At 55.8% G+C, this 18,979-nt stretch overlaps 1 protein-coding gene across 1 annotated transcript; it reads left to right on the top strand.

The window, feature by feature from the left end:
- Positions 1-1,082: 1,082 nt before the first annotated feature.
- LOC122912041 (double homeobox protein 4C-like) lies at positions 1,083-15,074 on the top strand. Its single transcript, XM_044257361.1, has 8 exons — positions 1,083-1,107; positions 1,816-1,955; positions 2,412-2,526; positions 11,388-11,527; positions 11,984-12,085; positions 12,619-12,759; positions 14,175-14,259; positions 14,599-15,074. The coding sequence occupies exons 1-8, from the start codon at positions 1,083-1,085 to the stop codon at positions 15,072-15,074; spliced, it is 1,224 nt and encodes a 407-aa protein (XP_044113296.1).
- The last annotated feature ends 3,905 nt before the right edge of the window (positions 15,075-18,979 follow it).

Genomic DNA, 18,979 nt, shown 5'->3' with positions numbered 1-18,979 from the left:
GGTGAAGATACCAGGGCATTTACCATATAATCTGTTTATTCAAGTAATACAAAAATCAGCAAACATGGAACAAAAGGGGAGAAAAGGAAAGCTGTCCAATGAAACAAGACCGGCGTTCCGATAAAGACACAGTACACATAAACAGTGGAAAGAAAGATCGAAAGCCATGCGATGCAATAGAAGGGAACTTAATTAGGAGGCTCGTCTTGGGAAGCCAAAGGGGACTCGCGTTCCACACCCACATGCCAGAATCTGAAACAAGGGTAGAACGGCCTTCACCGGGTCCAGTCCTAGACACAGTCCCAGATGGGGTGTGTTATCAAAGGAACGAGAATGAGGCAAAGAGAATGCTATGCCAAGCTTTATACTATGCCGAGTATTAGAAGTCAGACTGACCAGCCAGGGGAACGAGACCGACACGAAGTGAACGTTATGCAAAGCTTTCTTCAATGCCCAGCATTGGAAGTCAGACTGACAGGCCAGGGCCGCCTCCGAAGAGAGCGACCCGGCCCCGATCTCACGGGCTGGTTGTATAGAGCATAACCGCAGGCCTCAAGGCATGTGGCTTCTGTGGTTAGGGCGTTTACTTCCGGAATCGATGCCCGGTACCGATCCCAGGAACCACTGGGGCATTGATTCCCGGAATGCAGTCCGTGGATGTAAACAACAGTATGGCTACCTAGGCAATATGGAGTGGCTCTGGCTAAGCAGGCCCTAATAGTTAAACAGGTGTGAACATTAAATCGGCCCTAACAGTCCCCAGAGTCTCAACAGCACCGTTCGATGTCAGGGCTGTCATCCTGGAGACAAGCTTGCAGGAGTGGGAGAGGCACATTCCATGCAGAGGAGGGTGGGTCGGGCACATCCACCTGCCCAGGTCCAGCTCTCGGCTCAGGTGGTCCCGAAATCCTGCTGAACACCTCTTCTCCCAAAGGTCGGAACCACTGAAGGCAGGGCTTCACTTCGACAGGAGCTGTCGAAGTGATTGGGGGTGGGCCATCCTAGGCTTTGATCAGATGCACGCTCCCAGGTCCTGCCCAGTCGACCGGCCAGTGCTCTGGGACCCGAGGTACTGCAGCGGCATGGCTCCCACCAGCACATCAAGGGGTAAGTTACCCTCAGAGGCCCTGCTCCCCGCTTGTTTTCCCCAAAGGCCCCGGTTACTTTCCGGGATTTCGGGGCACTAAGAGGGTCCACCCTGCCAGCCGGGACACAGGCTGGAAGGTTCTGATCCACAGAGGATTGGGGGAAGGGGATCGAGAGAGGCTTGCGCGTGGCCGCCGTCGGAAGCAAAACTGAAGTCGGTGGGCAGGAGTCCCAACAAGAGTCCCGCTTTGGAAAATAGGCAAGCTAGATCTCAGGGGGCAGAGTATGGGTCGAGGTTCGGCACCTCTTTCAGGTGTCACTGACAAAAATGGAACTTTCACCTCCAACGCGGCAGCACTCGGCAGGATGTACTGTCGGATTTTTCCTGGATGTTTCTTAGGAGCAGTTGGGTCCTCTTTGTTCCTCCTAAGGTGCTTTCCTCCCTCACTCGCCCCGCGGGTCTCCTCATTCGTTGGCATGCCATCACATGGCTCGGGACAGGTTGGTATCTCCCTAGATCCTGGACTATCACCCGTTCCCACGGGCAGAGGGCAGGCTGCCAGGGTCCTATCGAGCAGGCTCTCCAGTGAATCCGTGGGGGGCCAAGGGACAATAATCTCTGGCCTGGCAATGGGTGGACAGGGCAGAATGTGAAGAGCTGAGGCAGCAGAGCCGGTTCCCATTGCTAGGCAAGTCTTCCTAATCCAGTGGCCATTTACCCTGCAACAGGATCCCGACGGAGGCGGCTTCTTTTGAGGCCGTGGCAGAAAGAGGCTCTGCAAGCGTTGTTCCAGCAGAACCGGTACCCTGGCATCACCACCAGAGAACGACTGGCCCGAGAGCTAGACATTCCAGAGTCCAGGATCCAGGTAGGCTTAGCTTCTCTTTCATTCTCCCTGGGGCACAAGTTGTGGACACAATCTGGCTGAAGCCAGTGCATGTCAATCTCCATGCCCAGCTGGGAGCTCAGATGCTTTGGCTCCTGTATGGGCATTCCCGGGGACCCCATGCCCTTTGAAGTCTTTCCAAGTCATTTGGTCTGAGAACACGGGGACCACTGCTTGGCATGGCCCGGGCACTCCAACGGGTCAACACATCCAGGCCGACTTCCCCTAGAAATCATTTGCCAGGTCTTATCGCGTGGCCCACACAAAACTCTCTGAGACTTTAGGTATGAGGGACACAAAGGAATGGAAGATACGGAGGTAGCCAGATGAGAGACATAGAGATAGAGGTCGATGATGTACATTCAGATACAGATACAGATACAGATAGATCCAGTTCACCAGTGCTGCCTGACCGTCGGTTCTTCTTTTGCCACTAAGGTGTGGTTCCAGAACGAGCGCTCGAGACAGCTCGGGCAGAGCCGATTGGGGTCTGCAAACTCCCAAGGGGAAGGGCCATCGTGTGGACAGGAACAGCCTCCAGCTCGGACTCCAGGTGAGTCCCCAGCCTACCAAACGGGTCTCTTCTGGAGCTTCTCCTTCACGCAGGAACGGGTCTGCGTGGGCTTGTCAAGGGTTGGGCAAGAGGGCTTAGGAAAGGAACCCACGTTACCTTGTCGCAGCTGCCTTCCGTGTTCACAGCGATGGACACTCTGTTTACACCGCCTCTGGGGCAGGTGCGTTATTTCTGGGACAGAAAGGCTGTGAATCTTCTTGTCCTGAAAGTGCCAGGAAGGACAGAGTCCTGTTCTTGGGTCCCCTCAGGCTCTAGAGGCAAGTGCTGGCTTGTGTGGGTGGGTCCATGCTGACCTCATGGACTCAGGGAAAGAGAAGCTATTAGGAAAATGTAAAATCACAAACAAACACACACACACACACACACACACACAAACACACTCACACACACACACACAGGCACACACGGACACCAACTTCTCTTTCCACGCTGGATGGGCCTTGGCTCCCAACCCTTCTTTCTAACTCTGCTCTCCTTTCAGAACGTTTCCCAAAGGAGGACAGGAGAAAACGGACAGCCATTTCTCCATCCCAAACCAGTCTCCTCCTTCAAGCCTTTGAGAAGAACCCATTTCCTAGCATTTCTACCAGAGAACAGCTGGCCAGACTCACAGGCCTCCCGGAATGCCGCATTCAGGTACATGTGCGGAGGGTGCCTGTGAACTGTTGAATGTGCAGTGGAGAGTGGCCCCTGAGACATTCCTGGAGAAACGTGGGCTCGTCGGGGTTATCCACGGGGTCCAGTGCCTGGGCAGTAGGGGGAGAGCATGGAGCTTGCAAAGGATAGACTGCACAAAAGCAGAATGTGTCAGCCGAAATGGGGATGCTAGGGGAGGCTGTGAAGGTGAGGTGGTCGTGCCCATGTGTGTAGAAATGGCGCGTGGACAGGAGTGGGGAAACGGAAAAGTTGTCACCTCTCTTGAAGTCATGCAAAGTGTCAGTGCTTCGATGGCTTGGGGGCGCTCTCCATGTGGCCCCCAGGATTTCCTGAGTGTGAGTGGGTTGCCTTCCTGTGAGTGGCCAAGTGTTTGTCAGTGACCTGGGTCTCAGCAACCCCAGGGCGAGAATGGATCCTGCTCACAAGCCACACCTTTTCTGGATAACCTAATCATTTAGGATTATCGGCCCTCGGATTCTTGGCCAGGTGGGGGAGAGGTCCCGGGGGGGGGGGGGGCCCAGTTGAGCAGGCTTGTTCTCCCCGAGCTCCAGAGAGACTTGTTTCTAGTTAAGTACCTGTGAAACAGCTTTATGGTCAATGGAAGTAGACTCTCCGCAAGGCACTCCTTTAGGGCCAGAGCCCGTGAGCCTGCTTTAAGGAGGCATGTACGGGCCTGGCCCCTGACAAGTCTTGTCCCTGGAAAGAGGGGAGGCTCAGGGTGCTCGTTCCTGAGAACCCCCTTCTCATCCAGCCAGCGGAGGAATACAGAGAGGCAAATCCAACGCGGGTGTGGTTGATTTGGAGTCCTGGCGGTCCATGACTTCCCCTGGGGGCTCAAGACCTGTGCCTGTAGACGGAGTGTGTCGATGTGAGGCCAGTTCCGCAGCTGGGCTGAAGGCCTCCAAGGCAGAGGAGGTGGTTTGCCATTGGGATCACATCCAGTCAGACACTGGGGGTCAAATGCTGAGGGACGCCCGGAGGACTTGGAGTAGGCTGGGAAAGGAGGGCAGGTGGTCAGCTAAGTCTTGGCCCCAAGACTCAAGGAATGGCTGGTCAGGAAGCTGCAATGGGCAAACAAAGAGAGCGCTAGGCAGGAACCACGCAGAGCACTACAGAGGGGAGCTCAGCAGAGCAGAGCACAGCAGAGCAGAGCTGAGCGGCTGCCATTCCATCCAGTCAAGTGGGAATTCCATCGAGACCAGGTGTCCACAGTTGCCTGGGACTTGCCCCTACTTCACAAGAGCCAGGTGAAAGGGGTGAACCGAGTTGCCCTGAGAGTCAGAGCAACAGACCTGGCCTTCTTCCTGAGAGATCCCGAGCAGGGGAAGGGGCAGGCCGAGGTGGTGTCTGTCACTTCTTCTCATTCTCATGTCCGCAACCCCTCTTCTCTGTCCCAGGTCTGGTTCCAGAACAGAAGAGCTCGGCACCCAGGGCAGAGCAGAAGTGGCCCCTCGAATGACCGGGCGGCAAACCAGGAAGCCAGTCCTCACATGACTGTCCCAGGGGACCCAGGATGCTCTCAGCCCGGCGTCCCTGGATGCTCTCAGCTTCTGGCTCCTGCTCCTTCCAATCCTCTGGGAAGCATGCAGGCTTTTGCTGCAGCGACCCTTCCTGTCCTCTCCATGGGCTTTGCCCCTCTGGTTTCCTGTGGGGGCCCTGGGAGCCAGGCCGTGGAGGCCACTACGGCCCCGCCCACCCAAGCCTGGCAGGGAGGAAGCAACTCTCCCACTCCTGAAGCCATGAGGAGCCATTCCCTGATGGGACCGACTCAGGGATGGTGCCTTTCAGCTCTCCATGCCCCTCTTTGTCCCCTGACCCAAGGGGAATGCCAGCGGCAACAGGAGCACCCTGGCTTGGTACCCGTGCCCTTCCAAGGCTATCCCCTGTCTCCAGATGACAATCCTTGCCAACCAGTACAGGAGGCAGGGCCCTTGGGTAGCCACTATGCCCCACAGTGGTTGGGCAAGGGGTCCGGAATTGTCGTGAGCACAGGACAGGCTCCGGATGCAGCAGCTGGGCAGCCTGCACACGCTGAGACCCCTGGCTGGCGGTGGAAGGCCCCCCCTGCTGCTGGGCTCACTAGTGCACTGGACCCACAGCACCCATCTTCTGCAGAAGCCTCAAGTTTCTTAGAGGAGTTTCTATCAGCCACAGAGAGGGAAGAAGACACACAGCCTTATCCGAGTGGGCATCTGTGGCAGGAGGAGCCTCCGGGACCCTTGGAAGCACCCCTCAGTGAGGACGAGTTTCAGGACCTGCTGGCCATGCTGCACGATTCCACATGGCCTCACGCCTAGGACCAGGGAGGCCTCGGCTTCCCCACTCCCCATTCATTCAGACGTCCTTTTCTGAGAGGCAGTCCTTTACAGGACAGCAAGGACGAGGAACAAGAAACAAGGCTCATGCTCCAGCGAAAGCCTGAGGCCCCAAAGGAGCATCTGCCTCTTGGAAAGACAGAAGGGTGCTCCTCCCTGCCGCGTGGACGGGGCTCCATGGCATTCCCGATGGTCATCAATCTCCACAAGGCACCTGAAGGCCTTAAGGACACTGGGCACTTTATACCCTCCCTGACACCTGAGTGACCACGGGCAGGACACACACCGGCCCTCCTCCCTGCCATCGCCCTAGACTCTGGGGCCAGGGAAACTCTGGCCCTGGCAGCAAACCTAAGCAAGGAAGAGAAGTTAGAGGACACCTCCCCCATGCCTTTGCCTCCTGATGAAGCAGAACGTCCAATCTGCAGAAGCTGATCGTGTAGACCAAGACAGCACGCTACAAGTCTCCCCTGAGGGGGCCCAGGGAGGCCAAGCCATCCGGGCTGGGAGGGCTCGGAACCAGCCAAATGGGAAACGACCGCAGGCCCCCATTGCCCAGAGATCCTGTCCCAGCCAAAGTCCAGAATGCCCTGTGGACTTTGCCTGCCTGGCTTATTGCCCTGGAGCCATTCCAGTGGACACAGCATGACAGTTCCGGGGATGACAGTCAGTCTCAGAAGGCATTCCAGCAATGAGGGGACCAATGTGGCTCTTTCCAGAACCTTTGCACTTCTTTTTTTCCCTGTCTCTCATTGGTGTCTATCAGCATGCTCACTACATACAATGTTCTCTCGCTATTCAGGAAGAAGACAGATACTCCCTGTCAGCATCTTTGTGATCTTCCTTTGGCGGGGCCACTCCTCTCCCTTGCGAAAGGGAACTTTGAGGAAATCCATCCTGGATTTTCAAGGTCCATGGGACACTCCATTGACATAATAAACCTATCTTTGGCTCCCCAGTACGGTGTCTGGTCATGATTCATTCCGATCCCCAACCGTCCGGTCATGCTTGCCCATCCTCAGAGACTGGTGATGCTTTCTGGCCCAGGGATGGACTGTGGAAGCCATCGGCATGTCCACGTGTAGTTCGGATCTTCTGGCACAGACAAGCCCGAGAGGCTGCACCAACACTTCCTAGCAGTCATCCCCCTCCGCCTGCACGGAGGGTGCCTTCTGTGCAAGCATTCCTCCAAGGGATGTAGGTGGAGCACAAGTGGAAGTCTTTCCACGCACACTGTACCTGACTCCACTCTTCTCAGCGGAGGCCAAATTCCCACGTAAGGATCATCATGGAAGGCAGGCATTGAGTCACAGCCCCCTCCCCCAACCTTGCTTTATGCCCCTGCCCTTCCTCCTTTTCTCTCTTTCCCTTTCTTCAGATCTCAGTCGACCTTTCCTTCTTCCTCTATCTCATTTTCTTTCACACGTGGATACCTGCAGATGTCCACACAGTCTCACGATCATGCTTATGCTTCTTAGAGTATGGGTACAGAACCACCGGGGAAAGGGATGTGGTCAAAACCTTTTGTAATTTCAGGTGGGCTTCACTGGGTTATTTCCTCGGTTTTTTCTTCTGTCCCTACCACTTTCCCATGTGCCCTGGGAGATGAGAGGCTGTGTATTTGGTTTCTTGAGTCCAACCCTAAACCCATGGCCAACACGTATGGGATCCATGTTGCAAGGAACCAAAGAAGTCTGACCTTGGTCACTTCCGGCCAACTCGATCTCTCTCACTATCCACATGCTCTTTTGCACAAATGTATCTGTAGCCCCATGTGGCTACGTGCCTAGTTCCACAGGTGGATCGCGGGTATATCTCTGTGGATGGAGCTTGTGCTGGAAACCCTCCACATCTCACCAGCCCTAGTGTTTTGTTCTTCAGTTGGCTCTAGGGATACATCAACCTGTAGCTTTTGTAGGCTGGGTGGAAGCTAGTGTCTCTCCCTCCCCGAACAGAGTGGGTTAGGATATCTGGAATGTGCCTAGCCAAAGTGTCCTCGGGACAGACGGGGTTTGGGTTGTGTCTAGAGAAGCTACATGGTGGAATGGCTCTCTTGTGGGGTTGGGAGGACCTCAGTCTCCTCTGGCCGTGTTTCCAAGGTCTGTGGATTCTTGGGGCTGGCCTTTCTGCACACATGATGTGGAGGGAAGAACAGGGCTGCAGCCACACTGGGGTCCAAGGCCAGCCACACCAGATTCTCAAGGACGGACATGAGCCCTGGAGCCTGTCCTCTCCATGCATGGCCAGTGCCATGCACATCAGCGAGGTCTCAAGCCCCTGGCATGTGTGCGACACGCAGCACCACTCTGGAAAATAGCTTGGCAGAGGAGGTGTCCATGTGGAAGCTGCAGGAAGTCTGCCCGTTAGCGGGTTCTTACTCGTGGGCTTGGAGGCCAAGGCCCCAGGGCCTCGGATCTGTCAGGGCCTCTTCCCCCAGCTGTGCCACCCCTGGGATCCCTCAAAGGGATCGTCTCGCCCTCTGATAGAGATCACCCAAGCGGAAGAATGAGGCGCCAAAAACAGGATCCACGTGTCTGCGGGACATGGTCTCGGGGCTTCAGCACGGCTCCTCGTCTTGTTGAGGGTCAGCCTCAGGCAGTGCCTGGAGGCCACCTGCAACGTCAGGACAGCAATGTCTGGAAAAGCCACAGAGAGCTGCGCTGATGGTCAGCTGCCCTCGATAGGCTCCAGTCAGGACTCGGCACTTGACCATTGTGGGGGTTTTGCGCATTCCTCAAACCTCTGTGCTCAGACAACGGCGCCCAGAAAGTTCGAGGGCACCCTCTGGGGAGGCCCCCTGCCCACCTGTCTCCTCGTGCTGCAAGCCACCATGGGGAAAAGCCCAGCCAGGAGAGCCACCAACTACCTGGCCGGGGAGATCCCCTCGAGCTTCCAGGAGATGCGATTACTCTGTTTCTGCAGATGCCGTTTCTTGACCGAAAGCCACTGGTTCCTCTGGGACGGAAGCACGAGCACACCCTCTGACCCGCACACACACTCACCCCTACCATTAGGAAATGCTCTGGGACTGCCGTCACGTCCTGCGAAAATGACTCCCTTTTCCGCCTCTTTCTACTGGGTTCTACTTGTCTCCCTGTGGTTCACCTCATGGAACTGCAGAGCCGAGTGAGCCAAAAGGCAATGGGTGCGTCATTTGGTTCTCTGTGTACCATTTCCTTTTGGGCCGCTGGTTGGCTGTCGGGTTGCTTGGTAGTTGCCTGGCCGATTCAATAACTGGCCGGCTCTGGGAATCCACTGAAGCGGTCGACTGATGGCACATTCCATCTCATCTTCCTTTTGACCACAGATGGGACCACCACAATGTAAGCGGAGTTAGGTATTTTGTATACACACACACACACACACACACACCCACACACACGCACACGCACACACACAAACACAGACCAGCTTCACAGGAGAGGCAACTTGGCCCTTCCGGATTCCATTCTGCTTTGAATTGATCTGAACTTCTCCATCTGCTTCCCAGGTTCCTGCAGCTGGCTTCTCCTCCTAGGTCATTATTACGTAGGGCGCTCCATTGAGAGCTCAAGTCTCTCTGGCTACGCCCTGCCAAGAGCAGTGAAGAATAGGAACACCAGGTGGAGCCAGTGGAAACCCAAAGTCATGGAGTCGTCATAGCACAGACTGTTTCTCTCTGGCAAACCTAGGGAGGCCTGAATCCCTCTCAGACGGCGGAGAGCGTTGATTCCCTTAGACCAGGACATGGTAGCATCTCCACTTGTCTCAAACACTGCACGTTCACATGTCCCAAGCCTTTCCTCCGAACTTGTGGTTCCCTTGTCCCCACAAGCAGCTAAGGCTGTGGAGCAATCCATTCCACATACATGGCGATGGCTGGCTCGAAATCTCTCTCTTCCGTGCCTCCTATCTCAGCTGTCTGATCTCAGTGTCCTGCCTGGATCCACAGGGAAGTGTTGCTTCACGAGCTGCCTGGGACCTGCCTGGGTGTCTTTGGAAACGGAATCCCCAATCGTGGAAGGCACCGAGACAGCAAGCCAAGTGGGTGACCAGTCCCAATTGGCGGGGGAAGGTGAAGATACCAGGGCATTTACCATATAATCTGTTTATTCAAGTAATACAAAAATCAGCAAACATGGAACAAAAGGGGAGAAAAGGAAAGCTGTCCAATGAAACAAGACCGGCGTTCCGATAAAGACACAGTACACATAAACAGTGGAAAGAAAGATCGAAAGCCATGCGATGCAATAGAAGGGAACTTAATTAGGAGGCTCGTCTTGGGAAGCCAAAGGGGACTCGCGTTCCACACCCACATGCCAGAATCTGAAACAAGGGTAGAACGGCCTTCACCGGGTCCAGTCCTAGACACAGTCCCAGATGGGGTGTGTTATCAAAGGAACGAGAATGAGGCAAAGAGAATGCTATGCCAAGCTTTATACTATGCCGAGTATTAGAAGTCAGACTGACCAGCCAGGGGAACGAGACCGACACGAAGTGAACGTTATGCAAAGCTTTCTTCAATGCCCAGCATTGGAAGTCAGACTGACAGGCCAGGGCCGCCTCCGAAGAGAGCGACCCGGCCCCGATCTCACGGGCTGGTTGTATAGAGCATAACCGCAGGCCTCAAGGCATGTGGCTTCTGTGGTTAGGGCGTTTACTTCCGGAATCGATGCCCGGTACCGATCCCAGGAACCACTGGGGCATTGATTCCCGGAATGCAGTCCGTGGATGTAAACAACAGTATGGCTACCTAGGCAATATGGAGTGGCTCTGGCTAAGCAGGCCCTAATAGTTAAACAGGTGTGAACATTAAATCGGCCCTAACAGTCCCCAGAGTCTCAACAGCACCGTTCGATGTCAGGGCTGTCATCCTGGAGACAAGCTTGCAGGAGTGGGAGAGGCACATTCCATGCAGAGGAGGGTGGGTCGGGCACATCCACCTGCCCAGGTCCAGCTCTCGGCTCAGGTGGTCCCGAAATCCTGCTAAACACCTCTTCTCCCAAAGGTCGGAACCACTGAAGGCAGGGCTTCACTTCGACAGGAGCTGTCGAAGTGATTGGGGGTGGGCCATCCTAGGCTTTGATCAGATGCACGCTCCCAGGTCCTGCCCAGTCGACCGGCCAGTGCTCTGGGACCCGAGGTACTGCAGCGGCATGGCTCCCACCAGCACATCAAGGGGTAAGTTACCCTCAGAGGCCCTGCTCCCCGCTTGTTTTCCCCAAAGGCCCCGGTTACTTTCCGGGATTTCGGGGCACTAAGAGGGTCCACCCTGCCAGCCGGGACACAGGCTGGAAGGTTCTGATCCACCGAGGATTGGGGGAAGGGGATCGAGAGAGGCTTGCGCGTGGCCGCCGTCGGAAGCAAAACTGAAGTCGGTGGGCAGGAGTCCCAACAAGAGTCCCGCTTTGGAAAATAGGCAAGCTAGATCTCAGGGGGCAGAGTATGGGTCGAGGTTCGGCACCTCTTTCAGGTGTCACTGACAAAAATGGAACTTTCACCTCCAACGCGGCAGCACTCGGCAGGATGTACTGTCGGATTTTTCCTGGATGTTTCTTAGGAGCAGTTGGGTCCTCTTTGTTCCTCCTAAGGTGCTTTCCTCCCTCACTCGCCCCGCGGGTCTCCTCATTCGTTGGCATGCCATCACATGGCTCGGGACAGGTTGGTATCTCCCTAGATCCTGGACTATCACCCGTTCCCACGGGCAGAGGGCAGGCTGCCAGGGTCCTATCGAGCAGGCTCTCCAGTGAATCCGTGGGGGGCCAAGGGACAATAATCTCTGGCCTGGCAATGGGTGGACAGGGCAGAATGTGAAGAGCTGAGGCAGCAGAGCCGGTTCCCATTGCTAGGCAAGTCTTCCTAATCCAGTGGCCATTTACCCTGCAACAGGATCCCGACGGAGGCGGCTTCTTTTGAGGCCGTGGCAGAAAGAGGCTCTGCAAGCGTTGTTCCAGCAGAACCGGTACCCTGGCATCACCACCAGAGAACGACTGGCCCGAGAGCTAGACATTCCAGAGTCCAGGATCCAGGTAGGCTTAGCTTCTCTTTCATTCTCCCTGGGGCACAAGTTGTGGACACAATCTGGCTGAAGCCAGTGCATGTCAATCTCCATGCCCAGCTGGGAGCTCAGATGCTTTGGCTCCTGTATGGGCATTCCCGGGGACCCCATGCCCTTTGAAGTCTTTCCAAGTCATTTGGTCTGAGAACACGGGGACCACTGCTTGGCATGGCCCGGGCACTCCAACGGGTCAACACATCCAGGCCGACTTCCCCTAGAAATCATTTGCCAGGTCTTATCGCGTGGCCCACACAAAACTCTCTGAGACTTTAGGTATGAGGGACACAAAGGAATGGAAGATACGGAGGTAGCCAGATGAGAGACATAGAGATAGAGGTCGATGATGTACATTCAGATACAGATACAGATACAGATAGATCCAGTTCACCAGTGCTGCCTGACCGTCGGTTCTTCTTTTGCCACTAAGGTGTGGTTCCAGAACGAGCGCTCGAGACAGCTCGGGCAGAGCCGATTGGGGTCTGCAAACTCCCAAGGGGAAGGGCCATCGTGTGGACAGGAACAGCCTCCAGCTCGGACTCCAGGTGAGTCCCCAGCCTACCAAACGGGTCTCTTCTGGAGCTTCTCCTTCACGCAGGAACGGGTCTGCGTGGGCTTGTCAAGGGTTGGGCAAGAGGGCTTAGGAAAGGAACCCACGTTACCTTGTCGCAGCTGCCTTCCGTGTTCACAGCGATGGACACTCTGTTTACACCGCCTCTGGGGCAGGTGCGTTATTTCTGGGACAGAAAGGCTGTGAATCTTCTTGTCCTGAAAGTGCCAGGAAGGACAGAGTCCTGTTCTTGGGTCCCCTCAGGCTCTAGAGGCAAGTGCTGGCTTGTGTGGGTGGGTCCATGCTGACCTCATGGGCTCAGGGAAAGAGAAGCTATTAGGAAAATGTAAAATCACAAACAAACACACACACACACACACACACACACACACAAACACACTCACACACACACACACAGGCACACATGGACACCAACTTCTCTTTCCACGCTGGATGGGCCTTGGCTCCCAACCCTTCTTTCTAACTCTGCTCTCCTTTCAGAACGTTTCCCAAAGGAGGACAGGAGAAAACGGACAGCCATTTCTCCATCCCAAACCAGTCTCCTCCTTCAAGCCTTTGAGAAGAACCCATTTCCTAGCATTTCTACCAGAGAACAGCTGGCCAGACTCACAGGCCTCCCGGAATGCCGCATTCAGGTACATGTGCGGAGGGTGCCTGTGAACTGTTGAATGTGCAGTGGAGAGTGGCCCCTGAGACATTCCTGGAGAAACGTGGGCTCGTCGGGGTTATCCACGGGGTCCAGTGCCTGGGCAGTAGGGGGAGAGCATGGAGCTTGCAAAGGATAGACTGCACAAAAGCAGAATGTGTCAGCCGAAATGGGGATGCTAGGGGAGGCTGTGAAGGTGAGGTGGTCGTGCCCATGTGTGTAGAAATGGTGCGTGGACAGGAGTGGGGAAACGGAAAAGTTGTCACCTCTCTTGAAGTCATGCAAAGTGTCAGTGCTTCGATGGCTTGGGGGCGCTCTCCATGTGGCCCCCAGGATTTCCTGAGTGTGAGTGGGTTGCCTTCCTGTGAGTGGCCAAGTGTTTGTCAGTGACCTGGGTCTCAGCAACCCCAGGGCGAGAATGGATCCTGCTCACAAGCCACACCTTTTCTGGATAACCTAATCATTTAGGATTATCGGCCCTCGGATTCTTGGCCAGGTGGGGGAGAGGTCCCGGGGGGGGGGGCCCAGTTGAGCAGGCTTGTTCTCCCCGAGCTCCAGAGAGACTTGTTTCTAGTTAAGTACCTGTGAAACAGCTTTATGGTCAATGGAAGTAGACTCTCCGCAAGGCACTCCTTTAGGGCCAGAGCCCGTGAGCCTGCTTTAAGGAGGCATGTACGGGCCTGGCCCCTGACAAGTCTTGTCCCTGGAAAGAGGGGAGGCTCAGGGTGCTCGTTCCTGAGAACCCCCTTCTCATCCAGCCAGCGGAGGAATACAGAGAGGCAAATCCAACGCGGGTGTGGTTGATTTGGAGTCCTGGCGGTCCATGACTTCCCCTGGGGGCTCAAGACCTGTGCCTGTAGACGGAGTGTGTCGATGTGAGGCCAGTTCCGCAGCTGGGCTGAAGGCCTCCAAGGCAGAGGAGGTGGTTTGCCATTGGGATCACATCCAGTCAGACACTGGGGGTCAAATGCTGAGGGACGCCCGGAGGACTTGGAGTAGGCTGGGAAAGGAGGGCAGGTGGTCAGCTAAGTCTTGGCCCCAAGACTCAAGGAATGGCTGGTCAGGAAGCTGCAATGGGCAAACAAAGAGAGCGCTAGGCAGGGACCACGCAGAGCACTACAGAGGGGAGCTCAGCAGAGCAGAGCACAGCAGAGCAGAGCTGAGCGGCTGCCATTCCATCCAGTCAAGTGGGAATTCCATCGAGACCAGGTGTCCACAGTTGCCTGGGACTTGCCCCTACTTCACAAGAGCCAGGTGAAAGGGGTGAACCGAGTTGCCCTGAGAGTCAGAGCAACAGACCTGGCCTTCTTCCTGAGAGATCCCGAGCAGGGGAAGGGGCAGGCCGAGGTGGTGTCTGTCACTTCTTCTCATTCTCATGTCCGCAACCCCTCTTCTCTGTCCCAGGTCTGGTTCCAGAACAGAAGAGCTCGGCACCCAGGGCAGAGCAGAAGTGGCCCCTCGAATGACCGGGCGGCAAACCAGGAAGCCAGTCCTCACCTGACTGTCCCAGGGGACCCAGGATGCTCTCAGCCCGGCGTCCCTGGATGCTCTCAGCTTCTGGCTCCTGCTCCTTCCAATCCTCTGGGAAGCATGCAGGCTTTTGCTGCAGCGACCCTTCCTGTCCTCTCCATGGGCTTTGCCCCTCTGGTTTCCTGTGGGGGCCCTGGGAGCCAGGCCGTGGAGGCCACTACGGCCCCGCCCACCCAAGCCTGGCAGGGAGGAAGCAACTCTCCCACTCCTGAAGCCATGAGGAGCCATTCCCTGATGGGACCGACTCAGGGATGGTGCCTTTCAGCTCTCCATGCCCCTTTTTGTCCCCTGACCCAAGGGGAATGCCAGCGGCAACAGGAGCACCCTGGCTTGGTACCCGTGCCCTTCCAAGGCTATCCCCTGTCTCCAGATGACAATCCTTGCCAACCAGTACAGGAGGCAGGGCCCTTGGGTAGCCACTATGCCCCACAGTGGTTGGGCAAGGGGTCCGGAATTGTCGTGAGCACAGGACAGGCTCCGGATGCAGCAGCTGGGCAGCCTGCACACGCTGAGACCCCTGGCTGGCGGTGGAAGGCCCCCCCTGCTGCTGGGCTCACTAGTGCACTGGACCCACAGCACCCATCTTCTGCAGAAGCCTCAAGTTTCTTAGAGGAGTTTCTATCAGCCACAGAGAGGGAAGAAGACACACAGCCTTATCCGAGTGGGCATCTGTGGCAGGAGGAGCCTCCGGGACCCTTGGAAGCACCCCTCAGTGAGGACGAGTTTCAGGACCTGCTGGCCATGCTGCACGATTCCACATGGCCTCACGCCTAGGACCAGGGAGGCCTCGGCTTCCCCACTCCCCATTCATTCAGACGTCCTTTTCTGAGAGGCAGTCCTTTACAGGACAGCAAGGACGAGGAACAAGAAACAAGGCTCATGCTCCAGCGAAAGCCTGAGGCCCCAAAGGAGCATCTGCCTCTTGGAAAGACAGAAGGGTGCTCCTCCCTGCCGCGTGGACGGGGCTCCATGGCATTCCCGATGGTCATCAATCTCCACAAGGCACCTGAAGGCCTTAAGGACACTGGGCACTTTATACCCTCCCTGACACCTGAGTGACCACGGGCAGGACACACACCGGCCCTCCTCCCTGCCATCGCCCTAGACTCTGGGGCCAGGGAAACTCTGGCCCTGGCAGCAAACCTAAGCAAGGAAGAGAAGTTAGAGGACACCTCCCCCATGCCTTTGCCTCCTGATGAAGCAGAACGTCCAATCTGCAGAAGCTGATCGTGTAGACCAAGACAGCACGCTACAAGTCTCCCCTGAGGGGGCCCAGGGAGGCCAAGCCATCCGGGCTGGGAGGGCTCGGAACCAGCCAAATGGGAAACGACCGCAGGCCCCCATTGCCCAGAGATCCTGTCCCAGCCAAAGTCCAGAATGCCCTGTGGACTTTGCCTGCCTGGCTTATTGCCCTGGAGCCATTCCAGTGGACACAGCATGACAGTTCCGGGGATGACAGTCAGTCTCAGAAGGCATTCCAGCAATGAGGGGACCAATGTGGCTCTTTCCAGAACCTTTGCACTTCTTTTTTTCCCTGTCTCTCATTGGTGTCTATCAGCATGCTCACTACATACAATGTTCTCTCGCTATTCAGGAAGAAGACAGATACTCCCTGTCAGCATCTTTGTGATCTTCCTTTGGCGGGGCCACTCCTCTCCCTTGCGAAAGGGAACTTTGAGGAAATCCATCCTGGATTTTCAAGGTCCATGGGACACTCCATTGACATAATAAACCTATCTTTGGCTCCCCAGTACGGTGTCTGGTCATGATTCATTCCGATCCCCAACCGTCCGGTCATGCTTGCCCATCCTCAGAGACTGGTGATGCTTTCTGGCCCAGGGATGGACTGTGGAAGCCATCGGCATGTCCACGTGTAGTTCGGATCTTCTGGCACAGACAAGCCCGAGAGGCTGCACCAACACTTCCTAGCAGTCATCCCCCTCCGCCTGCACGGAGGGTGCCTTCTGTGCAAGCATTCCTCCAAGGGATGTAGGTGGAGCACAAGTGGAAGTCTTTCCACGCACACTGTACCTGACTCCACTCTTCTCAGCGGAGGCCAAATTCCCACGTAAGGATCATCATGGAAGGCAGGCATTGAGTCACAGCCCCCTCCCCCAACCTTGCTTTATGCCCCTGCCCTTCCTCCTTTTCTCTCTTTCCCTTTCTTCAGATCTCAGTCGACCTTTCCTTCTTCCTCTATCTCATTTTCTTTCACACGTGGATACCTGCAGATGTCCACACAGTCTCACGATCATGCTTATGCTTCTTAGAGTATGGGTACAGAACCACCGGGGAAAGGGATGTGGTCAAAACCTTTTGTAATTTCAGGTGGGCTTCACTGGGTTATTTCCTCGGTTTTTTCTTCTGTCCCTACCACTTTCCCATGTGCCCTGGGAGATGAGAGGCTGTGTATTTGGTTTCTTGAGTCCAACCCTAAACCCATGGCCAACACGTATGGGATCCATGTTGCAAGGAACCAAAGAAGTCTGACCTTGGTCACTTCCGGCCAACTCGATCTCTCTCACTATCCACATGCTCTTTTGCACAAATGTATCTGTAGCCCCATGTGGCTACGTGCCTAGTTCCACAGGTGGATCGCGGGTATATCTCTGTGGATGGAGCTTGTGCTGGAAACCCTCCACATCTCACCAGCCCTAGTGTTTTGTTCTTCAGTTGGCTCTAGGGATACATCAACCTGTAGCTTTTGTAGGCTGGGTGGAAGCTAGTGTCTCTCCCTCCCCGAACAGAGTGGGTTAGGATATCTGGAATGTGCCTAGCCAAAGTGTCCTCGGGACAGACGGGGTTTGGGTTGTGTCTAGAGAAGCTACATGGTGGAATGGCTCTCTTGTGGGGTTGGGAGGACCTCAGTCTCCTCTGGCCGTGTTTCCAAGGTCTGTGGATTCTTGGGGCTGGCCTTTCTGCACACATGATGTGGAGGGAAGAACAGGGCTGCAGCCACACTGGGGTCCAAGGCCAGCCACACCAGATTCTCAAGGACGGACATGAGCCCTGGAGCCTGTCCTCTCCATGCATGGCCAGTGCCATGCACATCAGCGAGGTCTCAAGCCCCTGGCATGTGTGCGACACGCAGCACCACTCTGGAAAATAGCTTGGCAGAGGAGGTGTCCATGTGGAAGCTGCAGGAAGTCTGCCCGTTAGCGGGTTCTTACTCGTGGGCTTGGAGGCCAAGGCCCCAGGGCCTCGGATCTGTCAGGGCCTCTTCCCCCAGCTGTGCCACCCCTGGGATCCCTCAAAGGGATCGTCTCGCCCTCTGATAGAGATCACCCAAGCGGAAGAATGAGGCGCCAAAAACAGGATCCACGTGTCTGCGGGACATGGTCTCGGGGCTTCAGCACGGCTCCTCGTCTTGTTGAGGGTCAGCCTCAGGCAGTGCCTGGAGGCCACCTGCAACGTCAGGACAGCAATGTCTGGAAAAGCCACAGAGAGCTGCGCTGATGGTCAGCTGCCCTCGATAGGCTCCAGTCAGGACTCGGCACTTGACCATTGTGGGGGTTTTGCGCATTCCTCAAACCTCTGTGCTCAGACAACGGCGCCCAGAAAGTTCGAGGGCACCCTCTGGGGAGGCCCCCTGCCCACCTGTCTCCTCGTGCTGCAAGCCACCATGGGGAAAAGCCCAGCCAGGAGAGCCACCAACTACCTGGCCGGGGAGATCCCCTCGAGCTTCCAGGAGATGCGATTACTCTGTTTCTGCAGATGCCGTTTCTTGACCGAAAGCCACTGGTTCCTCTGGGACGGAAGCACGAGCACACCCTCTGACCCGCACACACACTCACCCCTACCATTAGGAAATGCTCTGGGACTGCCGTCACGTCCTGCGAAAATGACTCCCTTTTCCGCCTCTTTCTACTGGGTTCTACTTGTCTCCCTGTGGTTCACCTCATGGAACTGCAGAGCCGAGTGAGCCAAAAGGCAATGGGTGCGTCATTTGGTTCTCTGTGTACCATTTCCTTTTGGGCCGCTGGTTGGCTGTCGGGTTGCTTGGTAGTTGCCTGGCCGATTCAATAACTGGCCGGCTCTGGGAATCCACTGAAGCGGTCGACTGATGGCACATTCCATCTCATCTTCCTTTTGACCACAGATGGGACCACCACAATGTAAGCGGAGTTAGGTATTTTGTATACACACACACACACACACACACACCCACACACACGCACACGCACACACACAAACACAGACCAGCTTCACAGGAGAGGCAACTTGGCCCTTCCGGATTCCATTCTGCTTTGAATTGATCTGAACTTCTCCATCTGCTTCCCAGGTTCCTGCAGCTGGCTTCTCCTCCTAGGTCATTATTACGTAGGGCGCTCCATTGAGAGCTCAAGTCTCTCTGGCTACGCCCTGCCAAGAGCAGTGAAGAATAGGAACACCAGGTGGAGCCAGTGGAAACCCAAAGTCATGGAGTCGTCATAGCACAGACTGTTTCTCTCTGGCAAACCTAGGGAGGCCTGAATCCCTCTCAGACGGCGGAGAGCGTTGATTCCCTTAGACCAGGACATGGTAGCATCTCCACTTGTCTCAAACACTGCACGTTCACATGTCCCAAGCCTTTCCTCCGAACTTGTGGTTCCCTTGTCCCCACAAGCAGCTAAGGCTGTGGAGCAATCCATTCCACATACATGGCGATGGCTGGCTCGAAATCTCTCTCTTCCGTGCCT

This window comes from Neovison vison, chromosome 1 (genome assembly GCF_020171115.1).
Source record: "Neovison vison isolate M4711 chromosome 1, ASM_NN_V1, whole genome shotgun sequence".
Classification (NCBI taxonomy): domain Eukaryota; kingdom Metazoa; phylum Chordata; class Mammalia; order Carnivora; family Mustelidae; genus Neogale; species Neogale vison.
Note: the sequence above shows the minus strand (reverse complement) of the source record. Positions and strands in the feature narration are given on the sequence as shown.

Bases quoted from the DNA above. Each gene is read 5' to 3' on its own strand.
- LOC122912041 (XM_044257361.1), top strand. From the start codon at position 1,083: ATGGCTCCCACCAGCACATCAAGGG. The intron at 2,527-11,387 runs GTGAGTCCCCAG...ACCCTGCAACAG, and splicing joins GCCTCCAGCTCGGACTCCAG to GATCCCGACGGAGGCGGCTT. The intron at 11,528-11,983 runs GTAGGCTTAGCT...TTTGCCACTAAG, and splicing joins TTCCAGAGTCCAGGATCCAG to GTGTGGTTCCAGAACGAGCG.